We start from the raw sequence: 22,524 nt of genomic DNA, 5'->3' as shown, positions 1-22,524 counted from the left end.
TCTAAATCAATAAAATAAAATAAAAAATCAATGTTATAGTCGTAATTTCTTGTGTTTTATTTTCTGGCCATTTTAAGATTATCTTAAATTTCCGTGCCAAACAGGTCAGTCAGACTAATATTGACACTTTTTACATAAAATAAGAGTAAAACAGGAATGAATCCAGCGAGGCTGGATTGAAGTGATCAATCTGCAAAAGCATTGATGTTTACTTTTCACAACACAGTGAGGGAAGCAACATCATTTAAAGATGGTTCTTGTTTGATTTCATGTCAGGACACATTACTGCTCACATCCCACGAGTTGGTATTTGTTGACCATCTTTCTTATACCCAGACACGCACTCCTGTGCAGATCCTCCTGACACTCGGTGGGTGAGGGCCAGTATTCGATCCATGTCTTCTCCCCCAGCACATACTGGTACCTGAGACAAAACACAGCTCCATGATGAGGAAGTGAACCACGACTGACACTGTGTAACAGGGGAATTTAAGGGTGTCCTAGAACTTTTTCTCCCACTGTACTTGGAGGACAGGTTCAAATTTGAATACATCTATATCTTTACTTGGATGTAACAGGTATCATTATAATTTTTGATTTTTCCAAATAATTACCAATGTTGTAACAAAACAAGGAACCACAAAATCAAACATAGTAAGATGGTAATGACATGAAATCTTTATTATTATTGTTATTTTAACGGCCTACCTCCTTGGCCTCTGTGGGCTACCTGGTGGCCCTGGTGTCGAGTGATCGTCTTGACACGCTGGTTTGTTCAAATGTGATTCAACGTTTGCGTTGCTTCAAAGTGATGGCAGCGCTCTGCTCCTCATTCCCACCCATGAATCAAGTGAAACGATTGGCAATAATGCCAACATATAAGCCACAGCTGTCTGAATGAAAATCTAAAAAAACAATACGCGCCTGCTTATCTGTTGTGATGCCAAAGTGCTTGACCGTAGTCTTGCAATGCTCGTGTTTGGGGACATTCAGTCGAACATGAGTCCACTCAACTTGCCATAAGCGTGGACAGAGTTGGTAGCATGGCCTTCCCCGCCATCTTTGTTTTGACATTTGCCCTGCATGTCTGTGCCCAGAACGAGCTGTGCGGTGACATCAGGACGTTGCACGTCATGATAAAATAGCCGAGAGTCAGTAGATTTTACCAATTCATAAAAATCAATTTTGAGACATTTTGAATCGATTGAATTATTTTCTGTTTGGTGCAGAAAGAAACTGTACTGATTTTTATGAAAGATGATATAAATAAATGTATACAACCATGTGACTAAATGTATAAATAAATTATTAAATGTGAAACTAAATGTAAAAATGTCGAAATATATAAATAAATATCAGATTTTACTGTTGTTGAAGAATGGGGCTTTCTGTGGGTATTTGTATTGATTTATTTATACATTTTATTTCAACATTTATACATTAAGTGTTTTATGTATTTTTTTTCCACTATTTGTCCTTTATTTCTTTCGACATTTCTCGCTGTCAGAATGCAAATTAAGAAACCTCATGTTTGTGCACATTTCTGCAAGTGAGACTTTGTTGTTGCTTTCTAATTTATTAAAGGTTCGGGAGAGGACATTTTTTAATATACTTTCTCGCTTTCTTGATTTCTTGCTTCTTGTGTATGATTTTAGGTCCATTGTTTTTATACAGTGTCTCAAAACAAAATACATTTACACGTTACATTGTGATGAAAAAAAGACCTCAACATGGACAGGTTAATTGTCTTTAAGCTTAGATTTAAATGCTGGGCCACCAATGGTTCGGGTTCTTCTTAGGTTACCTTTTTTCAAAAACACAACCTCAAATTGGCCATAGAAATTCAGGCAATAAGGGCTGTTGTCAGCTGACAAATGTAACTTCTAATCTACTTTTGAGGTCAGGTAATCAGTAAAGTAACCACAGTACTTAACTTTAACCGGAGTAAGCAGCAGAAAGTGTTATAACCAGTGTTGCCACAGTTACTTCTGTAACTATGGCAACACTGGTTATGACCAACCCAACAGAACGTCATTGAGGATCCACATGTAGTGAAACAAATCAGAAACTTACGTTCCATCCGTATCATCTTTGTGTGTGTCACTGGATGAACCCATGATGAGGTAGGTTTTATTGGAATGCAAATCGAAACTCCCCCTGCAGTATGGATAACCAAGGAACTTGCGTAGTTCTCCTTTAATGTTCAAGTCCAGGCTTCCTGAAATGACACCAAAATATGGAAAACAGGCTTTGTAGTCAAAATGTAACAACGTGTCTTTGGTCAGGAAGCTGCTTATATTCTTAAATGCACAACATGCATTATTATTGAAGCCCTATTTTACTTTCATAGATACTTACTCGAACAAACCTGTTAGAGTTTGTTAAAACAGCCGCACTCACCTTCTTTGATGTCTTGCATGATTTTCATTGTGTAAACATCGGTGGACAAAGCATCGGAAAATGACTCCACAGACACTTTGTACGCTGTGGGGAACAACATATGTTTATATCTGTGCCATCAGAGTACTCTTTAAGTACAAATCCAAGCCGCTGTTACTCACCATAATCTATGCTGTTGGTCTCTGTGCTCTCACACAGCTTGGCTAGTCGCTGGTTGTTGTTGATTTCACCTTTCTGCTGCATACTGCAGGTCTCTGGAGGAGAAAACATCAGAAGACAAACAAAACAAATTAAAACCGCTCAGCGATGGCAGAGAGTGTTCTGTTTAAGGTGATTTTAAGCTTTGTCACTTGAAATGTGGAGGGATTTTGGGTAGTCTTCGTCGCAACACAACCCTACCCAAATGTACATACACCAAGGTTGTGATACACATTTGGCAATGAAGTTTGTGTATTTTTCAAACACCACTGTTGTCTCAAGAATGGTTAATGCAGCAATGTTTTTTTAAGAAAACAAAAATGCGATGACAGAAAAACCCTCCCTATGAGAGTAGTTTGTAGTTGGAGAAATACACAAGTTTTATTTACAAAAGTGGACAGGAACATGGATGTATAGTTATTTTTAAATAATAGTGCGACTAAAAACTAGTAACTTGTCCATGTGGATCAGGCCGTGTGGTAATAGAAATTAATAGGGAAATCTTAAGAATGGTTGTAAATCCAAACGAAATGATCCAAGAAAAAGATGACAATGAAGATGCATGAATAGTTTTCATATATTTTTCTGACACATGCCTGCCAAAATGCATGCACGATTGAGCCTACCTTCAGCACACTTGCATTCATCTTTGGTACAGAGCCTGAGCAGCTTTCCATCTTTTCTTTCCGGATGGTAAAACTTCATACATGGCGTCTCTGCAATAATCACATTAGAGACTAAATATTGATTCGCTGATCCACAAACGTGCATTTGCACACATGCAGCAACACTCACGGTCGTAGTATTCATAGACGGACACGGCAGCTGGTTGTAAAATGCCCCCCTTCATTGTGCGACGGACCCTGAATGTGATCTCTTCTGGACGATTGTGAGAAACCTACAGAGACGTGGTATCAGTGAGTCACAGTCTGAGGACAGAAAGAGACACCGGCAGGGTCTCCAACCTTGTCCAGGTAAATGATGAGAGAACCTCTCTCCGACAGGCCTTTGTTCATCTCGTACTTTGAAATAACTGCAGCCTTTCCTCTGACCAACTAGGTTCAAGAAAATAAAGAATCACTTGTTGCCATTGGCACACACGTGCGTCAGGTATTACCGCGTCCAGGTCCTTTGTTTCGGGGAGGAAGCCAGTCAGCAGGCCGATGTCCAAAATTGTCATGGTTGCATCCAAATCTGGATGTTTGTACCTGGCAGAGGGGGGGGCCCAAAACACTGCATTTCTCAAATTCTTATTCACACTTGCTTTACTAAGCCTAGACATGATCAATCTGTTTTCATTCTTTCTCTCATTTATTTTTATTATCTCTGAGCCAAAAAACATCTGGCAGCCTCCTTCACTTGAACGGACAAGATGGCTACTTTCATTCTTGATCTTGTTTTTTCAGTCTCATAACTGACTCTTTTTGGGTTCAACTGAGCTGCAAAGTCAAACGTGGTCTGCACTTACATAGCATCAATCCTCAACTTGAAAATTTCTTCATCGTCTTCAACAGTGTCTGGGGGAGATAAAAGAGCAGCCCATTATCAGTCTCTCGTTACAGTGTTTCGTCAGGTTTAAATTTCAAAACACAGGAACAGAATGAGGAGAGAAACATGAGAGTTAAAAGCCTCATCGTTGCTGCTTATTAAACACTGTGTTCTCAACATGGTGTGGTGCGAGGGAAGAACAATCCCTTACCTGGGATCAGCTGCACCGACAAATTAAACTTCCCACAGTCACTTTCTTTTTCTTTTGGTATGGCGTAATACAGCGACACCATCTGGACAGACATTGAGATACACTTCAGTGAATGGTTGAGGAGAATACAGTGATGCTAAAGGACCATATTAATAACACTGGTGCTCACAGACCGTCAGAGTGGCTTCTCCTGTGCCGGTCGCGACCACATCCACATCTTGGTTTATCTCGTTGAACTGTGGGCAAATATATTTTCGGATTATGAAGTCATAGTTGTATGGATTGATGACTGTTTTTAAGTGGCCCTTCTGGTCAAATCTGTGGTTTCAGATTGCAAACAAAATGTTAAGGTTTGTATTTTTGAAGTTACACCTAGTTAAATGCTGCATTTTACATTGAAAGAGTGACATGGTATATGATACTAATTTCTCACAGCATTGATGCAATGTTAATGATGTCATACCCACGGTGCCTGCCTACTGTGCGCACTAGAATTTAGGTAGAATGCCTCTCCTCCCCATCCCAAACCCTAACCAATTCCAAATTCATGAATAAACAACTCTTAAAATGTTTGCCTCTACTCAGCGACCCACCTAATCCTGCATTTACACCTCTTAGAATTGCTCCCCACTCAGGAATAAGTAAATGTTTCATTCGTCACATTCCGTTAAAGCCGTGGCAGTGATCTGTCATGACCTAATGTCTGAGCTGACTTCAGGTTGACAATGTCTCATGTTTGCACCAAGGCGAGTCAAATATGTTTTCTTTGATTAAAGATAGTAAATTCAGTGGGGAAGTGCAACTAAACATAAAAAAATCCCTGCCAACTCAACCACAGCTGTAAAACACAAGACTTTTGTCCCAAATAATCTACTTTTTTGTGGTTGCAGCTCTTTAGCTTTCCGAGCCATAAGAGCGCACGGGTGCCCTTCAGATTTATGTTGGTAATGCTCTCGATGGAGTTTAAAAGATTGTTTTTGAAGGAACTGCTGAGAATCGAGAGGATTACATCACTTTGTTCACCACAGGAATAACATCGCCGCAGACAGGAAGGAGCTGCTCTTGCTGTGTGTTCTCACCTTGGATGTTCTTGTTGCAAAATGGTTTCTTCTGTTAAGACTGAACCTGTCAGGTAAGGACCTTCCTGGCAGCATGAGGTCCACCTTCAGATCGTACTGTGGCTCTCTTGCATTGGCCCAGTATTCCGACACGGCCTGATAGACAATGATAGTCGCCTGTTGGGAAGAAAAGCAGACAGAAGATCATCATTTGTTTCAAAAGGTTTCACGGAAAGTTTCAGGGTTACCTGAGTGGATCCGAAACCACCATCCACCTTCTTCTGTTGGCTGAACCATCTCACGATAGGTTTGGCTTCTTCAAAAGCCTGAACAAAACAGTTTATGGAATGTTGATTTTTCTCATATATATATATATATATATATATATATATATATATATATATACACCAACTCATTGCAAATAATATTGATAAAATTCATTCAGGGCAAAAATATTCTGTTAAAAAAAAAGAATCACATTGTGGGTGGAAATTAGTGACTTGGCAGAGGTACGTTCTCTCATGAGTGCTTGCTTGTTTTTAATTCAGTTCCAGCCCAATTCAACTTAAGCCACCTACCTTGACCTTGACTAAGGCCAGAAGAGCATAAGCAGTGGCCTCGAGAGAGTAGACATGCCCCTTTGGAGTAGGCCAGTGGGTTCGGTCTGAGGGAGACATGTTAATGCATGTTCATCAAAGAGCATTATCCAGTTGATGCTGTCATTGTTAGGCTCCGCTCAGGAGGTTAAGTTGGACACATACTGTGTGTTTTATTATAGATTCACGTCACTTTTCAAGACTGAATTCCTGCCTGAACAGTACTCGGCGTCACATGGAGCTCCCTCAAAAACAGAAGCGAGAGTTGATGGCCATGTAAAAACCCACAACGCACCAAATCAGCCGAAAGTGAATATTGTGAGCGAACACAGGTATTAAAAATCATCTAATATTGTAAAATGACTATACTCAGTGGGTTTTAACTGTGCACGCTTGCTCTCTGAGTGCTTTGCTCGTGTTCATATGAGCCATGGCATTATCAATGTACTTTGACGTTACCTGCAGCTGCAAACCTGAAGAGCACATCCTTCTGCAGTTTTCCTTCATTGGCCAAAGCATATGACGTCATGGCAACTGCATAAGGGTTAGTGAGGGACGGCAAGCGCTTCTCCAGGAAGGTGATGGATTTCTCTATTGCCCCTGGTAGACTCTGCCGAGTCAATGAAAAGAACAACAACACATGTTAGAATCAGACTCTTCTGAAATCAATTATAAAAATCTATTATAATATATATTTTCATTACATGCATTACAACATTAAAAACATGAAAGCAAAAATGAAATTTGAAATTTAAAAAATAAAAAGCTTACCCCAATTGACGCATTACAATGTCTATGAGACTCCTGCAACGCAACGAGGACGAACGCTGTCATGGAGGCATCTGAATCTCCGCCCTTCACATCTCCCTGCATACAGCAGCAAGTCAGGCTTTTAGCAGTGAGCTAAAGGATGGAGTTGTGTGACTGTAGTTTTATGCATACAATCATTTCTCCATGGATTACGGTTCCAATTTCTTTAAACATTCCATCAGGCTGTTGAGCAGTGAGGATCAGATACTTCACAGCATCACAAATGTAATTTTTTTTCACTTGGATCAGCCTCTCTGCCATGGAAAACACCTTGACTACGTAAGCAGTCAACCTTTCAGAAGAGACAAAACCAATTAGACATGTTGGATCTACATTTCATCGCTCATATGCATCCTCAGACATGGCAAAAAGAGAGGCATTGGTATTTTCCAGAAACCTGGGTGCGGATTCAATGTATTATTTTTAAGTATGTTCTATTCTTTGACAGAAACAATTTTTTGATTGTGGTTTATTCATTTAAAAATAATAAAAATGTGCATCACAGTTTCCCACAGACATTTGGTCAAAGTGGTGACCGTGGTTGTATTTGTGTATTTATAAAGAGCATTATTCACGCTGTATCCTAAGAGGTTGTCTAATGCAGGAAACAGAGGTTTCATTTGTATACTGAGAGTCTGTCTTGTGTATGAGATATTGGAAGAATTTTCCATGAGCCATGTGTATTTTCCCTGAGCCTGTACTGGTAGTTGTGTGTATTGTGTGTTTCTGTTCTGTCTATTTTGATTGTTGTTTGCTGTTAAATAGTAATTTTGGGTCTGAGTCTCCTTGTACTGTAAATTACAAGCACGAGAGTTCAGACTTTCAACTGCAGAGAACACCACGCTGAGTGTTCTCAATGCGCGGCTGGCATTTTCAACAGCTACGGAGCAGCTAAACCTCCTGCACCTCTGACTCCGCTCCACCTACGGCAGTTTCATCTCACTCGGGTACCAGTATTTGTGAGCCTACTAAATTTGACTTTTGTAGCAAGTTTTTTTTATTATAGTGCCCCCTTGTGTTTGACTTGGAGCCAAGCTCCAGTAAATAATTGTCAGTTCTTTGGCTGTCAGACTGGAGCTGACCTCACCTTTCATGTCTCCCTCCGATTGCCACTTTCTGACCTCTGAACCCCACGTATGAGGTGCCCTCCCACCGCCATCGACGACCTCCCTGCTTATTGAATAAAGGAGATCCTGGACAGCAGGCCTTATGGACAGGGGGTCTAATATTTAGTGGACTGGGAGGGATATGGTCTAGTAGAACGTTCATGGATCCCCCAGTCACTCATTCTGGACAATTGCATCATCTCTGACTTTCACAGCAACCTCCCCAGGTAAAGCACCTGGTGGTGTTCCTTGAAGGGGTGGTCATGATCCACTTCTATTTTGTCTGCAGTCTTCCTTCGCCTCTTTCTCCAGTCACCTGGAACCAATCAGCATTCGTGGTTCCCACCTGCTCACTAGTGCTGCTGTGAAGCCTGCTGGTTCCAGTGCCTGATCAACTTGGCTCCCATGGTGACTTGGCCTCTCATTTGTCTCCTCTTCACGTTCTAGCCCCTGACAATATGTATTCTGGTGCTTGAGCTGATGGTAGCATTTATCCATGAGCTAGTACGACTGCTGCATGCTTTCTGATCCTTCTATTGTTTTGTGTGTAAGTTGGACCACCACGTGCTTGCTGCCAGAAGTTTCAAGGACATGGGTTCAGCTCCACTTGGTTCCAGTTTTAAAGAACTGGAGCTATCAACTGTTTCATGGCTCAGACTGCACAGGGTTAATACATGTTGCTCATGAATCAAGCACGACACATTCCTGTTTCACATATGCTAAATCCACTTGGCACATTTTGAACATTTTTAAACAAGCTTTGCACACTTATAATATGTAATATGTGCCACATATTAAACAAAATGTTTTCATTAGATATATCCTTTATTTGTTCCACGGTGGGGAAATTCATATGTATAATGGAATGCAACCTGATGTGGCTCTTTAAAAAGCTTACAATGGTTACTGATCAGTTTTGGTTAAGTAGAATAGTATGTGAAATTTCTTTGAAAAATAAAATTAAATCAGTTGGAATTGCTAAAATCGATCATTTCCCATCCCTTGGAAAAAGTAGTGAAAAGTCAAGGCACACTGCATTAGCTTACCAGCTGCTGCCGCTGCTGTGCTCTTCAAACACAGCAAAAGAGCCGTCGTTTTTATGATACTTTAGCTCATGTGTGTAACCTGTAAAAAAGTCAAACAATGAGGCACACATAAGCGTGGAACTGTACAACCAAGAGATCTGCTAGCATCAACAGATGGCGCAGACGAAAGCTGGCCTGGAATTATCGTGTGTCTTATTTTGCTTATTTTATGTTTTAATGGTGCATCCGCGTGTTCTTACACGCGGGATGAGTTGGTCAATATCAGGGCTATCACTCTGTCTTACTAACTACCAGTATTTTTGGTGTTAGTTTCGGTGTCAGTCCGCCTATATGCTCGGCGGCAGAGACTGAGGAGGATAGGGAAATGTGCCGGTGCGCTCTTTCGCCTTTCCCAGACTCTCCTGTTATTGTACTTGGTGACTTCAACGAGGTGAATCTGAGTGAGGAGCTTCCCAGGCACAGGCAGGTTGCAAAATGCCCCACCACAGAGCAGAGTATGCTGGATCACTGCTACACATTGAAGTTCGACTCTTATTCCACCCTTCCTCGGGCAGCACTGGGACTCTCTGACAGCATCTGATGGTTCATCTTGTTCCCCTTCACAGCAGAAGCTGAAGCTGGCAAAGCCTGTTGTGAGGAGCATGAAGACTTGGACGAGTGATGCTGTAGGGGAGCTGCAGTGTCTCCCCCTCCTCCTCCTCTCTCACATTCTAGAGCAGGCCGTGTTCAGCATCTGGACTCCCTAGCTCAACGTGCCTGACTCCCTGACCAGCCACAGTCATGCAGCTGCGATCCGATGTTGAAGGTCCGACACTCAGACCCTCAACATCAGATCTCCTCAGGGCTGTGTTCTCTCTCCATAGTTCTTCTCCCTGTACAACAACTGCTGCACCTCCAGCCACCAGTCCGTGAAGCTGATCAAGTTTGGAGATGACACCACCATCATCGGCGGAGGAAGGTGGAGCGGCTGGTTTCCTGGTGCACAGCTCCTCTGTCCTCGCTAATGTTGGCTGGTTCGCCCGTTCCTATTGTGGACTCATTCTGCTTCCTAGGAACCACCATCACTGAGGAGCTCAAATGGGAGCCAACCATCAGGTCCCTCATCAGCCCAGCAGAGAATGTTCTTCTTGCGGCAGCTACGAAAACTACGACAGCCGACAAAGTTGTTGGTGGAGTTCTACATGGCCATCGTCCTGTCCATCCTCACCTCCTCCATCACCGTCTGGTACAGCAGCGCCAGCAGACCAGAACCTGCTGTCACGGGAACAGCTTCTTACCCTTGGCCGTCAGATTGATGAATTCGTGATCAGCCCTTCTTGTTCGTGGGTTATTTATTTATTACATACTTCGATTATTTTATAATTTTTATTTTATTTTATTATTGTGTTTTTGTTCGTTTGCATGTTATTCCAAAGCACAAGCACCTAGTTGGTGGGATCCTCACTGATCATGGCAATAACGTTGATTGTGATTCTTCAAGACCAGCACTTGTGCGTATAGCACTCTCTTGCTGCTGCGTCATGTAGGTTTACCTACCTGTTTCAATGTGTTGCAGTGCTTCATCACGTTTGCTCAAGCCAACATCTTCCCACTGGTTAGTTCTGTCCAGGTATAAGGTCGCAATGACAGGCAGAGTCATGCCGATCATATTCTGCTCACCACAGCCTGATGGCTGGGAGATCATTTGCTCCATTGCGGTTCCTCGAATTGCATTTTCCAACACGACACTTAAATCCTCTCTGCCTGTGAAGAGGAAGTTATTTTTAATCTTATTTTCCATTCAAAGTGAAGACACAAACCTGTCCTCACCTGTCACTGAGATATATGTGTTGGTGGGTGAATTTGGGACGATGTCTTTCTTGGGGATTCCACTGTTGAGAGATATCGTCTGCTTGCCATCTAGAGAAGCAGTGTCCAGTCAGAGTGATACTGTCGAAGAGTGTGCAGCAGCCTTTCACTCACCGACACCTTCTTTGGCAGGATCAAGATGCACTATCAGAGGAGATTTTTCCAGAACGCCTCTGGACTGGATAGGGTTGACAACACCATTTTAATTTTACTAAAACTATAAGCAATATTTGTTTTGTGGTCACTCACCACCACACGAAGCGGCTTCTGGATACCGTCTGTGAGCTCAGTGTCTCTCACAGCAGCTTTGACCTCGATCTGGTGCTCTCCTTCCTTCATGGGAATGATAACATATGGGACAGATCTGGTGGATTGTGGTCCAACTGTCACTTCCTGCCTGTATTTCCCGCGTTTGGATGCTGAACTGCACACATGCGGCTTCTCTATAAGATCCACTCGCACCTTGAAGACAGCAGATCGGGAGGACACCATGAGAAGAGGTCTCCTTTTAATGGATCTCCAAGAAACTTAAATGCAATCCATCCCTGTCCAGCATCATTGACCTACCGTAGCACCCTTGTCCCGATAGTTATGGAGGATTGCTTTGATTTCAATTTGCTCCCCAATGACAGCTGAATAAGGCAATTTGAGTTCAACAAAAAATGCCTTCTCCACTATCACCTCCAGTGGATCACCGACACATATTCCTTCAAGATCAGATACAGAAAATTGGTATGAAGGTAGTCACAGATATAAAACATGAATGAAAAAGTGCTCACCGTTGCTTTTGGACAGACTGATGCCGGTCACCTGCCAGGTTGTGATTGAATCCTGGAGTGGAAAATCTTTCTGAATCGATTTTGTTTCACTGAAAGAAAAAATGTTTTAGTCACCCAAAGACAATCAAAAACACAAAAATAAATTTAAGGTCATCAAAATGAAATGGAGCTGTGATATTTTCCCATTAATTCTATTCTTGGAGATCCTCTGGAGTGAAAAAAAATATATTGGGAGCAACAACTGTTAAGATGATTAAAAGCATCACATTTCAGTTCACTCTGTTCACTCACTGCTGATTTTGAAAGGAATTTCTGATTTTCTAAATCATAAATTGTGCGACTACTCAAAGCATAGGTTTCCTCTTCATTTTCGGTGCTGTCTTTGTATTGTGCGTGAAAGCAATTAAAGTACATATTACTTCAATTTTGTACGTTATAAAACACAGTTTTAACTGACTTTTTCTGAGTTCTAACCTCAGACATGCCTAAAAACTTAAATAACAATGGAAGATGTATTTATTTAAATTCAAATTATTAGAAATGAAGTTGTGGAAATTCAGTAAAATTAGTTAAACATTCACTCTACGCCAGTATTTGATCTTAGTTTGATGTTGTAATTGAAGTTAAAAATCAGTCACTTCCTGACATCTCACCACTTGCGCTCTCCTGGGGCGCATGCTGGAAGATGGATGTATGTCCACAGCCAGCTCTCAGGGAACTTGGAGCGAGACCTAATGTCATTACTGTCTATGTAGCTGTCGTCATCATCGTCAACTGCAACACGTAAATATATCCAATTGAATAATGTTAGATGAACTTCATGTGGCTGATCTTTGTGTCTTTGTCTTACCACGAGCCAGTAGAAGTGCGTTGTGCTTCATTTCAGCCTGTTTGCTCCCTAACTGTGTGCAGCAGTACATGAAGGCGGCAACACAAGCAGGTCCTTCTGTGATGTACTCGCTCCGTGTCTCGCAGGAGTATGACAGCAAGGTTTGTGTCATTCCCTCCTGACAACATTCCTTCTCCAACTTTTCTGTAAAATTACTCACTGGACATGTAAAATGTAAGACAAATAAATAAACATTATAACAAATCTGACCTTTTCTGTCCAGGTGCTACAACTTACCATATTTGGAAATTAATGTAATACCGGGTAACACTTCAGATTGGGGATCAGATAATACTAATAAACTACTTGTTTATTTACAGTTAATACTAGGTAATTATGGTAATTATGGTGTCATTTAGAGTGGAATTTTGTTGGCTGTTCCAGGTTAAAGTTTGACTCATATTCTGCGAATACACATATTAATAATTAATAAAGGGTAGTAAATGTTCCCTTATCAAAAGTGTGGCCTAATACGGTCATACTTTCTCACATAACAATGGAGTTCACCTAAACTTTCTGTGACTTCTCTCAGGGTCAGGGATCGTCTCCTCCTGCTGATCGTTGGACACTTCAACTCTGAAACAGGAGCAGAGTGAAACTCAAGAACAATCATCTTATTTCTTTCTGAGCTTGAATTGAGAAAATTGAACTATTTGTTTGGATTAACTTTTAAAATTTGGTTTTACAGCGTTTCCATCACCTTCACTTCTGGTTGTCAAGAACAGACTGTATTTGTTGCACAGTTGCTTCTTGACCACTGGATGTTATTGCTTAATGAAGAAGTAAGAGACTCCTTCATTTTCTAATGCTCATTTCAGTATCCAGTATCCTTCCCTCAATCCTTTCCTTTGCCATGTCTCCAAAGACAACCACTTTAAGTTCTTGTATCAACCTCATAGACACATACAGAGCGTCATATTCAGAAACACAAACCATCCCAAACTGACCCATATATTGACGAATACTGGTTTGTAAAGAGACAAACCACAATTACCAATCTAAACACAAGTGGATGACTGTATTCACCACATAACACACTACAACAAATTTAGCGAGTGACACATGGTGGTCAACACGAAGGAGCCCTCGATGGGCTTGACCATTTCTTCTGCATTGTGGTCACATTTTGAGCAGAACGGCAAAACTATTTCAAAAGTATCAACCTCAAAAATGTGTCATCAATCTCGAAAGAGAGGTTCTCTCTGCTTACCTTTCCTGTGCTGGGTTCCAGACGCAGTGTTGGACTCAAGAAGAAGTCCTGCATCATAGAAGACATTCATGGCATCCCTCCCTCCACCAGGGGTACAGCCAGTGTCATGCTTCTCCACCAGGTCCCAAATCTGATCATCAGAGGGAGCTTCAAAGCACTGACATTTCTCAAGATCAAACATCTTCATTTTCAAAAGTTGAAAATCCCATTGCATTGAAAACAGTTAAATCATCACTTTTACCACTTTGTCTCATTAAAATAATGTAACTACTTTAACACAATCCTGAACTAATTACCAACTTGTAACTTGTGTGTTGTCTCCTAACATCATTTCTTAACAGATCTGGTTGTGAATTGTTTTGGAGCAGCTGCCGCTTGTTCCTTTCCCAAAAAACAAACTCAAATCTGAGCATGTACTCTTCATGAAAATGCCGGCTGGGTTGCTGGTCTCAACTGCGCATGACCTCCAGTGGTCAAAGACGCATTTCGAACAGATGGATTCAGATGTGTCACCTGCTCTTGCTGACTACAAGATCCTGAGTTCTGTAAATGTTTTGGTCGAGGAATTATATGGAGCTAGATCTCTGCCACTGACTTGTACGAATGTGTCTTGGTTATTGTACACTCAAAACATGCATACAAGCGCACTCAACCTTTCTGCCACTCGCTCAGTGTCGTGCGCTCTCGCTCAACTTCGGTTTCACTTAATCAACCATATGCAGTTACAAAACTACTGAGCTACCGCTGTGAGATTTTTATTGACTTACCATTTCATTTCCTCAAGACCCGCCTTCCTCCCAATTGTAACGTCTTGTGATTGGTGGAGGAGTTCAGCCAATGAGCGCAGACAACTTCAAGTCGTAGCTCAGTGATTGGCTGACTTTGTGGAAGCTTTGTACCTGCATGTGGTTGAGCGAGTGAAGCCGAAGTTGAGCGCGTGCTTGTGCCACGTTGAGCGAGCACCGGGGTTACTTTGAGAGCTAAAAAGGTGATGTGATCACAGAAAAACATGATTTGACTGTTACCAAGACAACACTTGTACGAGTCGGTGTCAGAGATCTACCTCCATTGAATTAGTCCCTGATGTTCCTAAATGTGTGTTTGTATCAGACCTTTACGGTATGTGTTGTACAGTATGTGTTGCTGACCTTCAGTTACTTTGAATCGTAAGCATTTGTTCCCAGAGTAATCTAGCAGTTTTTGTGTCAGATGATCTTCTTGAAAACCATTGTGTTGTGCTGGTTTGTCATTTCCTTTATCAGTGAGTTCCACATCTTCACTCCAACTACTGCAGGGACCATTGTCTCAGTGTGGTTCTAGAGTGTGGTTAATACAAGTTCTTTTTTCTTCTCTGCCCCTCCTCATCAGGAGTTACTTGATGATGATCTAGATGATCTGGTAGTGGTCCATTTATTGCTCTAAACATGACTAATACTGTTTGTCTCTCCACCAGCTCAAGAAATTTCAGACTTCAGAAGAGAGAGTCAAGACATTGCCTTTTGTTGTGTGAGCCGGTGTTTGTTGTTAAGAACGTAGACTCCTTTGTCCACGGCCACCAGTCCCACAGCTGCTCCTGGATCTCCAGTCACCTTCAGACCAAACATTACGCTGGGTTCCAATGGTTTAGAGCCACCATTTATTTCCAGCTTCAGCTAAATGGGAGAAACAGGCGAAACATAGTTCAATAGAAAAATAAAATAGGTGTGACGTTAATTCAGTTGCTGCTCAAACTGGAGCTCGCATAGCGACAATTTCCAAGTGCAGATACAATATGTTGAACCACGCTTACCGTCCCTGTGCAGGTGTCATGAACATCCACCCAAATGGAGTCAGACACCAGCTCATTTTCAGCGGCGTGGTAGTAAGCAATGATTCGGAAGGACGGCACCAGCTCTTTGGTGATGAGAATGATGAGGTTTGCCATAATGCCTCGTTTCTTTTCACGGAAGGAGCGCACCAGCTGTCCCTTGCTCATGAGCTACACAGAAATCCATGTTTCACAAGAGATTTACGACTAAGAGAGGTTTCATACAGACACACAAACTCTCACCAGGACTGTGATGTCGATGTTGTCTTTGTTGTTCTGCATGTTCATGTTCAAAGTGACTTTCATGTTGTCTCCCAGTTTCAACTTGGCTTCTGTGTTCACCGCTTTAAAAAAAGGAACTTTCAGTGCCATTTCTAGTCACTGAGAATATGTAGTGTATAGTCTTACAAATGCTGATATAGTTGCGGCTGTTGGACTGATAGGCTGTTGCTTCCATGGTAGCTGTCGCTTGGTGGCCCTGAATGTTGGGGTCATTTGTTGCTGCCTGTTTAGTCAGACATAACAAGAATACGCCTCATGTATTGAACAGGACCATCAGAAAACATTTAAACCTCTATATTTACTTGAACATCAGGTAAAAGTCATGTGAACCACAAAACAAATACACTGGTTCTCATGATATGATGATGAGGAGTGTTAAGAAGAGCTGGAAGGTTCCGACTTACACTGATCCTCAGTCTTGTGTCACCTGAAGCGGTATCAATTGGAACCTTGGCAATGCCATCGTCATTGGTAACACCCAGACGCCGGCCAGGATTCACTGTAACTTGAACATTCCCCGCAGGGCTGCCATCCGGGTTGAGGACTTCAACCTAGCCATTGGAATTAAAGGAGTCATAAAACCTGAAAATGTTGTTTTCTGTCTGTCTGTCTGTCTGTCTGTCTATCCATCCAACCCCAAAGTGTCCAATCAATATTGAATATTTTCATATTTTATTTTCAACATCAATATTTGTTCAGCCATTTGTATGTGAAGTCAACAAATGGTGTTCAGACCAGACGGGATCACAACGCACCCAAACATCCATAGACAGTGATGGTTTGAAGTATTTGGGCGTTCTTCTGAAGTTGATGGTGTATGGTGATGACACGATTAGAATCCCCTTCAATTCCTGTTCCACCATGTCACTGCCTGTTCAAGATAGGATGAGATACAAACCTCAGTTTTGCTGAGGACTTGATGGTCCGTGCAACTCTCTTACCCGTCGATGTCAGCACCCTGACAGCTACAACAATAGATTTTCCCTCCAGCTCTTGAATGTTCGGGAACATTTGGGTGATGTGCTCTCTCTTCAGAGTCACTGTGCCTTTGCCTTTCTCGATCTGATGAGACAAGGTCAGACCAAGAGTTGACCTCAAGTGGGATCGTGAGGAAGGACTACAAGAGCATGGGGAGGGTTTTTGTGGGGGAGTCTGGAATCATACCGAACATTCAAACCTTTTCAGTGCATTAAAGCAAAACCTACCTGAACTCTCTGCAGTGAACCTGGCAAACTGATCCTCTGGTCCTCTGTGTCGATCTCAAATATCACATATGCGACGCCGTCCACTTCTTTTCCAAACAGATACCTAAACATTATATCAAACAAATATCACAACCATTCAAAGAGTTAATCGCAAAAATGTAAGGAGAGTTCTTTACATACGTGGCTCGGATGTCGATAGTAAGTTCAGGCTCGTTTATAAAATAAAATGGTCGCTGACTCTTCAACTTAACCTCAAAACTGGGGAGCACTGCAGAGAAAAAAATGTAGTAAACATTTGATTTGCATGCAACGAATTTATGAGGGAGATATATAAAATTCTGACCGTATTCTTTGACCTCAAACTCTGCAAAGTACTTTTTCTGTGGGCTGCCCTGGAACCGGGTGACAACTTTCCACACTCCAAGGCTGCAGAAAAGAACAGATGAGACTTTGAGGAAACTTGAGTGTTTTAAATAAACAGATCTCTGGGTTACTGATACTGAGACTGTTCATTCTTCAACATGCGTGTGAGGTCACAAGATGGGCATGTTTAAAGTAAAAACCTACCTGACTAATTCACCCAGTTGATATTCACCATTCAGTAACCCCGAATTCAGAGCGATTTGATCATCATGCACAACATGTCCTTCAGGTGTCTTCAAGAAATCAAAAAAGACAAAGCAAGCAACTGGTGAGCAGGAACAAAGACAATAACCTCAAATGTAATATTCTTTACCATAATCTCAATGGCCACTGATGCATCTGTTTCTATAGCTCCCATTTGGGGCGTCAAACCAAACACCCTGTAGTAGACTGAAACAAGAAATAAACAACTGTAAACAACTCAAATAGTGGGCACTTTTTGTTTTTTGTTTTCAAATGTCCACAAGCAAAACCATCTGAACTGCAAGCCACACTCTGCAACACACAGCTCAGAAAGAACTTCTTCATTGAAACGCAGCCCGGAGAGTATGATGTTGCCACTTTGAACCGTCCGTGTGCATGTTTGTGTGCCCACGAAGACTCACAAACTCTGTTCCTCTCCACCAGTGCCCTTACGCTCTCTGATTGTGGTCACGATGGTAACGTTTATACATGCCGTCAAAATAGCATACATATACACCACAAAACCAAATATAAATGAAAATTTTAAGTCACCATATTGTTCAATCAATGGGAGCTCTGAGCTTGTTTCTCCTCAATAAGACAGTCCCAGGGGATAATACACAAAACAGTAATATTAATTATTTCTTAATCCATGGAGCGGTATCGGTCCCCAGCCCAGGGGTTGGGAACCACTGTGTTAATATATGTGTTAACAAACTACTTCACTCATTGACTCACTCTGGTGCTCAGTAGAGGGAACTGCGTGAGCGAAACCTTTGCTGAGCAGGTCTTACCTTTGGTGTTGGGTGTGTAGAGGGTCTTGTCAGTCTGTATAAACATGTAGCCTGCCTGGAAAGTGACCATGACCACTCTCTGCAATAGTCGGTCAGGAAACTGGGCCTGAAGGTACACGAACTGGTTTGCATTGGGATCGTGGCTGAAGCCTTCGACAGGGATCTGCAACCACCAGAAAGTCTTAAAAGAAATGTGGACTGCAAAAGAAAGCCATGACAGAGACTGTGCCTGAGAAAGCACTAAAAATGACATCAGGAACTCTGGGTTGAGAGGATTCTTATTCTGTTGTGCGACTGAGAGATCAGTGTAGCGTCATGCACAATGGTCCTCCATACAGATTCTGTATGGCTTCATGTCAGGATGCCTGCTGCACGCATCCCAGCTGGTACTGGCTTGTTCTGCATGACACAACCTCTGGTACGGACCTAGGACATGTGAATGAGGCCATGTTCGGAAGCTTCTTGGTATTTCCACAGAGGAGCTGTCGGAGTGAGGTCTGAAGCTCTTGACCTTTGATGCTATCTCCTTAACCCGAATCTCATACAAATAGAAGGCCATGGCTGCCATGAACGAGTCCCTTACCTTGTGACTGGTTTATTCATTTTAATATGAAATATTGAGGTTGCTGTAGGCTCTCCACAATGTCCTGCCTGCTGGACCACCAAGAACCTTTTGATTTCAAAAGTATAGGTGTCACTGTCATGGAGGACTGCTGTTGAGAAAACACTCTTTTCCTCGATGACTCTTCCAACTGTAGATCTAGAGCTTTACCTACTGGTTTAGATGAGTAGATGTGACCAATTTAAAGATACTTTGACTTGATGACATTGACTAGAGGAAATCCATGGCTGTGTCACATTACCGTAACTGCTGCGAGTCCCTGAAAACCGTTTCCTGTGTTCAGGTTCACCATGGTCTGTGCGAGAATGTTGGCTTTAGATGGAAAATCCTTGACGTAGACATTGACCCCGATTTCACCACCAGAGCAGTTCTGACACTCCACAAAGATATTTTCAGGCCAGCCCACTCGCATTATGCTGGGAACTGACATCAGCGTCCTGCAGAGCAAGAAAAGATCCACAAAATCAACAAAGTTAAACTTAAAACTTAAAATACAATGAAGCTAAAAATCACTCAGGAGTGCAGGCCCTCATCGAAATGCTTTTATTATTTGAATGTATTTGTCATGGTCAACATTATTTCCCAACATTCACTTCATCTTTGTAATTCAATATCTCTATTATCACCTTTAATACGGTTGATAGCAATAAGCCCAAAGGAACAGCAGGTGGCAGCAGTTTTTTCCAGAACTAACTGCGCTCAGGCAAGAAAGGAAATGCTTTGCAGAACCATTTACTGAAGTGAACAAAAAAATTAAGACCATTTATTTATAAAAATATGGAAATCTCTTCATCTTTTACCGAGTTATTCGCATATTTTTGTTTTATCCATGTTTACCCCTGTTCTGTTCCATCATTTGGACTTTCCAATGTCTTGGAAAGAGCTTCAAGGGTTTGACCAACTTAGCTGGACTAGACTAGACTAGACTGCCTTGCTGTAGCGCTGACTGGACAAACAATGTGTAATCCATTTGATCCCCTGATAAAGATCCTGTTTTAAAGTAGAAGCAGATTTTGACCCTGCACTGCTCAGTCTGGAACTCTTTCACCAGTTTGGCACTATTACTATTTGACTTCCACAGCAGCTAAATGGTCTGTGGCACTGTAAAACTTTTGCACTGCAAGAAATATATTGTATGCTTGTTTCTATGTCTACAATAAATATGGAAATCATTCAGCATACAGCATTTTACATTTTCTTCATTCTCTTGCGCTCACATGACCCACACTGCCACTGCACATTCAGGTCGCTAGGTGGCGCATTACACTTGTGGTAGGATTGGAAATATTGCAGGTCTTATATGACTTGAAAGCCAGAGGACTGGCGGCCTCTCTGGCTCTTCAGTTAGGCAGGCAACATATTAATACTTCATAGGGTTCAGAGCAAAAAAGTAACTACAAGTAGCATCCGACTTACGACTGGGATTGGTTCCGACCAACCGGTCGTAAATCAGATTAGACATAAGTCGAATGCCATTCAAAATAGCCGATGTGAGAGTTATAGTTGCTACTGTAGTGTTAGATCGCTGTGTGAGAGTGAGATGCTGGGATAGTGAGCTGTCATACGTGTTGCCGATATGCTACGTGCTGCGGTGCAAGACATTGAATTTAAAAAAAGCATCTGCTGCTGACCGTGGTCATAAGTACGGGTGGATATAAGTCAAACAGGTCATAAGTCGGATGTTTCTTGTAGTAACTAGTTAGATTGAATGTAACAAGTAACTGACTTAAGGTCCTTGCACACTGACCCCAATGCGAATAAGTGGCACAAAATGTTATTTGGTTGGTTACGACAACACCATCATCATATACAATCTCTACAGCTATTCTCCTCCAAACATTGTCTTCGAAAGAAGTAGCCAGTCACTGTAACTAGTCACTAATTTAAAGACCAACACCGCGAGGACACGCACAGGAATATTGGGTCGCCCAGAGAAAGTCTTCTCGAGGTTCATTATACTAATATCTAGAGAACCAGACTGTAATTTTTTAACTGTTCAATATGAAACCTAACATCACAGAAAATCTCTAAATAATATGTTCATGTCAAAATCTGATTTATTTCTGCTTTAATTCAACACTCACAAAGGAGCTGCCTCTGCCAGAGAAGAGAAGCAGGCAAAGGCCACAGGCACCAGCAGCCACAGTCCACTTCCACCCATCCTGCTGTGATGTCCAGCTGCTGTCATGGAATCTGTCCACCTCTGGTGCATCTAGGTTTTTATCTTCTGCGGTGATTCCATCAGCCCCTCCTCCTGTGTACTGACACAAACACGGCTTCCCAGCAGCAGTTGAGAAACACCATTGATAAAGGCTCTTGACCACGGACAGAATAAACAACCCAAAAAAAAACAAACAAAAAAAAAATTAATGAAACTGATGCTTACTGGAAACCAAAAGCTTTCTATTTTTAATAAATGTTTGAAAATACTTCTAAATCAAAATCAGGGGATTTTTTTTAAACGAGAAGAATACGTGTGTGTTACATCAACAGATGTTGGTATTGAAGTATTAAATACAAGTTGACCATGTGAAGATCTTTCACAGAAATTTTGCTCCTTGGGTTAGCAGTGCGCACCCTCACGTTTCTGACAGTGTACAAGTGTACACCATTTCTAAGTACATCTCTTGTAATCTCCTCAAGTATCCATCCTGCCTCTGATGCCATCCATAAAGAAGTGTTTTCAGACTTCGACCTTCTGCAGTCGGTCTGTATTTTTGGTATAGTTTTAATAGGCTAAAAATACTTCATTATGAGAATGTTACCAAAAATATAAATGTTCTGAGCTGGAGGTTCACTTTATGTTCCCACAATAATCCAGAATAACTTTCCTAAAAACATTCAAAAAATGTTCATCTCTTGCCACGAGACGATGTTTTTATTTGTTTTTGTTTTGTTTTTTAATATATCAATTCAATTTCACTGGCTAGAAAGAAATGTCACAGTCACATTACAAATAGGTCTGTCGTATGTATTTTTAAAGCAAAACAAATCACCCAAAGCCATATCCCTTCTCCCATACATGAACTTGTTCTCCCAGAGCACTGCAGCATGATAAAATTTATGTCAGGCAACAGATCACTCAGGGTACAAGCCTGGGTGACAAAGGGACAATAAAGGTCATTCAAACGTCACGAGTTATTTCATGTTTTTGACCAGCGTGACTCCTCACCTTTTCTGTACCGTGCTATAAACACCACAGCGTTATCTCTTCAACCATACTGCTGCTCACCGATGGTGACCTCACCTTTTAGCAACGTTTCAGGAATACCTGAACGTCTTCCACCTCAACGTCACACACGTCTGCACTTCTGCACTTCTGTGATTGCTTTTCTCAATGACATTCAAGAGGCCAATGTTCTGGGCATGTCCTGAGGTAGACTTGGAAGGCCTCCCCTTTACTGCACACAAAGTTTGCATCAGTTAGAGAAAGGTGCTTCAACTAGCCCATGTATAAACACACATACACATCTGTATTGCTATCCCAGTGGGGACATTATGGGGTTTGTCATTGCCATAACCCTTTCCCCAGCCTCTCACCCTCAACTTTTACCCCTCCAAATAACATG

The 22,524-nt window shown here is 41.8% G+C and overlaps 1 protein-coding gene across 1 annotated transcript; it reads right to left on the bottom strand.

Annotated features, from left to right (window-relative positions):
* Positions 1 to 33: 33 nt before the first annotated feature.
* Positions 34 to 21,194, bottom strand: LOC128754613 (complement C3-like). The gene is made up of 43 exons (XM_053857345.1): positions 21,040 to 21,194; positions 19,197 to 19,392; positions 18,334 to 18,496; positions 17,670 to 17,746; positions 17,501 to 17,589; positions 17,277 to 17,359; positions 17,114 to 17,201; positions 16,934 to 17,036; positions 16,670 to 16,790; positions 16,484 to 16,599; positions 16,133 to 16,279; positions 15,855 to 15,951; positions 15,690 to 15,790; positions 15,429 to 15,617; positions 15,136 to 15,291; positions 13,640 to 13,769; positions 12,937 to 13,005; positions 12,391 to 12,588; positions 12,194 to 12,314; positions 11,541 to 11,629; positions 11,329 to 11,468; positions 11,011 to 11,223; positions 10,876 to 10,939; positions 10,723 to 10,812; positions 10,450 to 10,656; positions 8,914 to 8,992; positions 6,894 to 7,053; positions 6,723 to 6,818; positions 6,411 to 6,561; positions 5,934 to 6,019; positions 5,604 to 5,681; positions 5,377 to 5,532; positions 4,471 to 4,533; positions 4,298 to 4,379; positions 4,067 to 4,115; positions 3,716 to 3,806; positions 3,564 to 3,653; positions 3,394 to 3,496; positions 3,225 to 3,314; positions 2,562 to 2,654; positions 2,401 to 2,484; positions 2,074 to 2,218; positions 34 to 424 (listed from the first exon to the last, which is right to left on the bottom strand). The coding sequence occupies exons 1-43, from the start codon at positions 21,165 to 21,167 to the stop codon at positions 283 to 285; spliced, it is 5,013 nt and encodes a 1,670-aa protein (XP_053713320.1). The 5' UTR covers positions 21,168 to 21,194; the 3' UTR covers positions 34 to 282.
* Between the last annotated feature and the right edge of the window lie 1,330 nt (positions 21,195 to 22,524).

Source organism: Synchiropus splendidus, chromosome 2, assembly GCF_027744825.2.
Source record: "Synchiropus splendidus isolate RoL2022-P1 chromosome 2, RoL_Sspl_1.0, whole genome shotgun sequence".
Classification (NCBI taxonomy): Eukaryota; Metazoa; Chordata; class Actinopteri; order Syngnathiformes; family Callionymidae; genus Synchiropus; species Synchiropus splendidus.
This window is presented reverse-complemented; position numbering and strand designations above follow the sequence as displayed.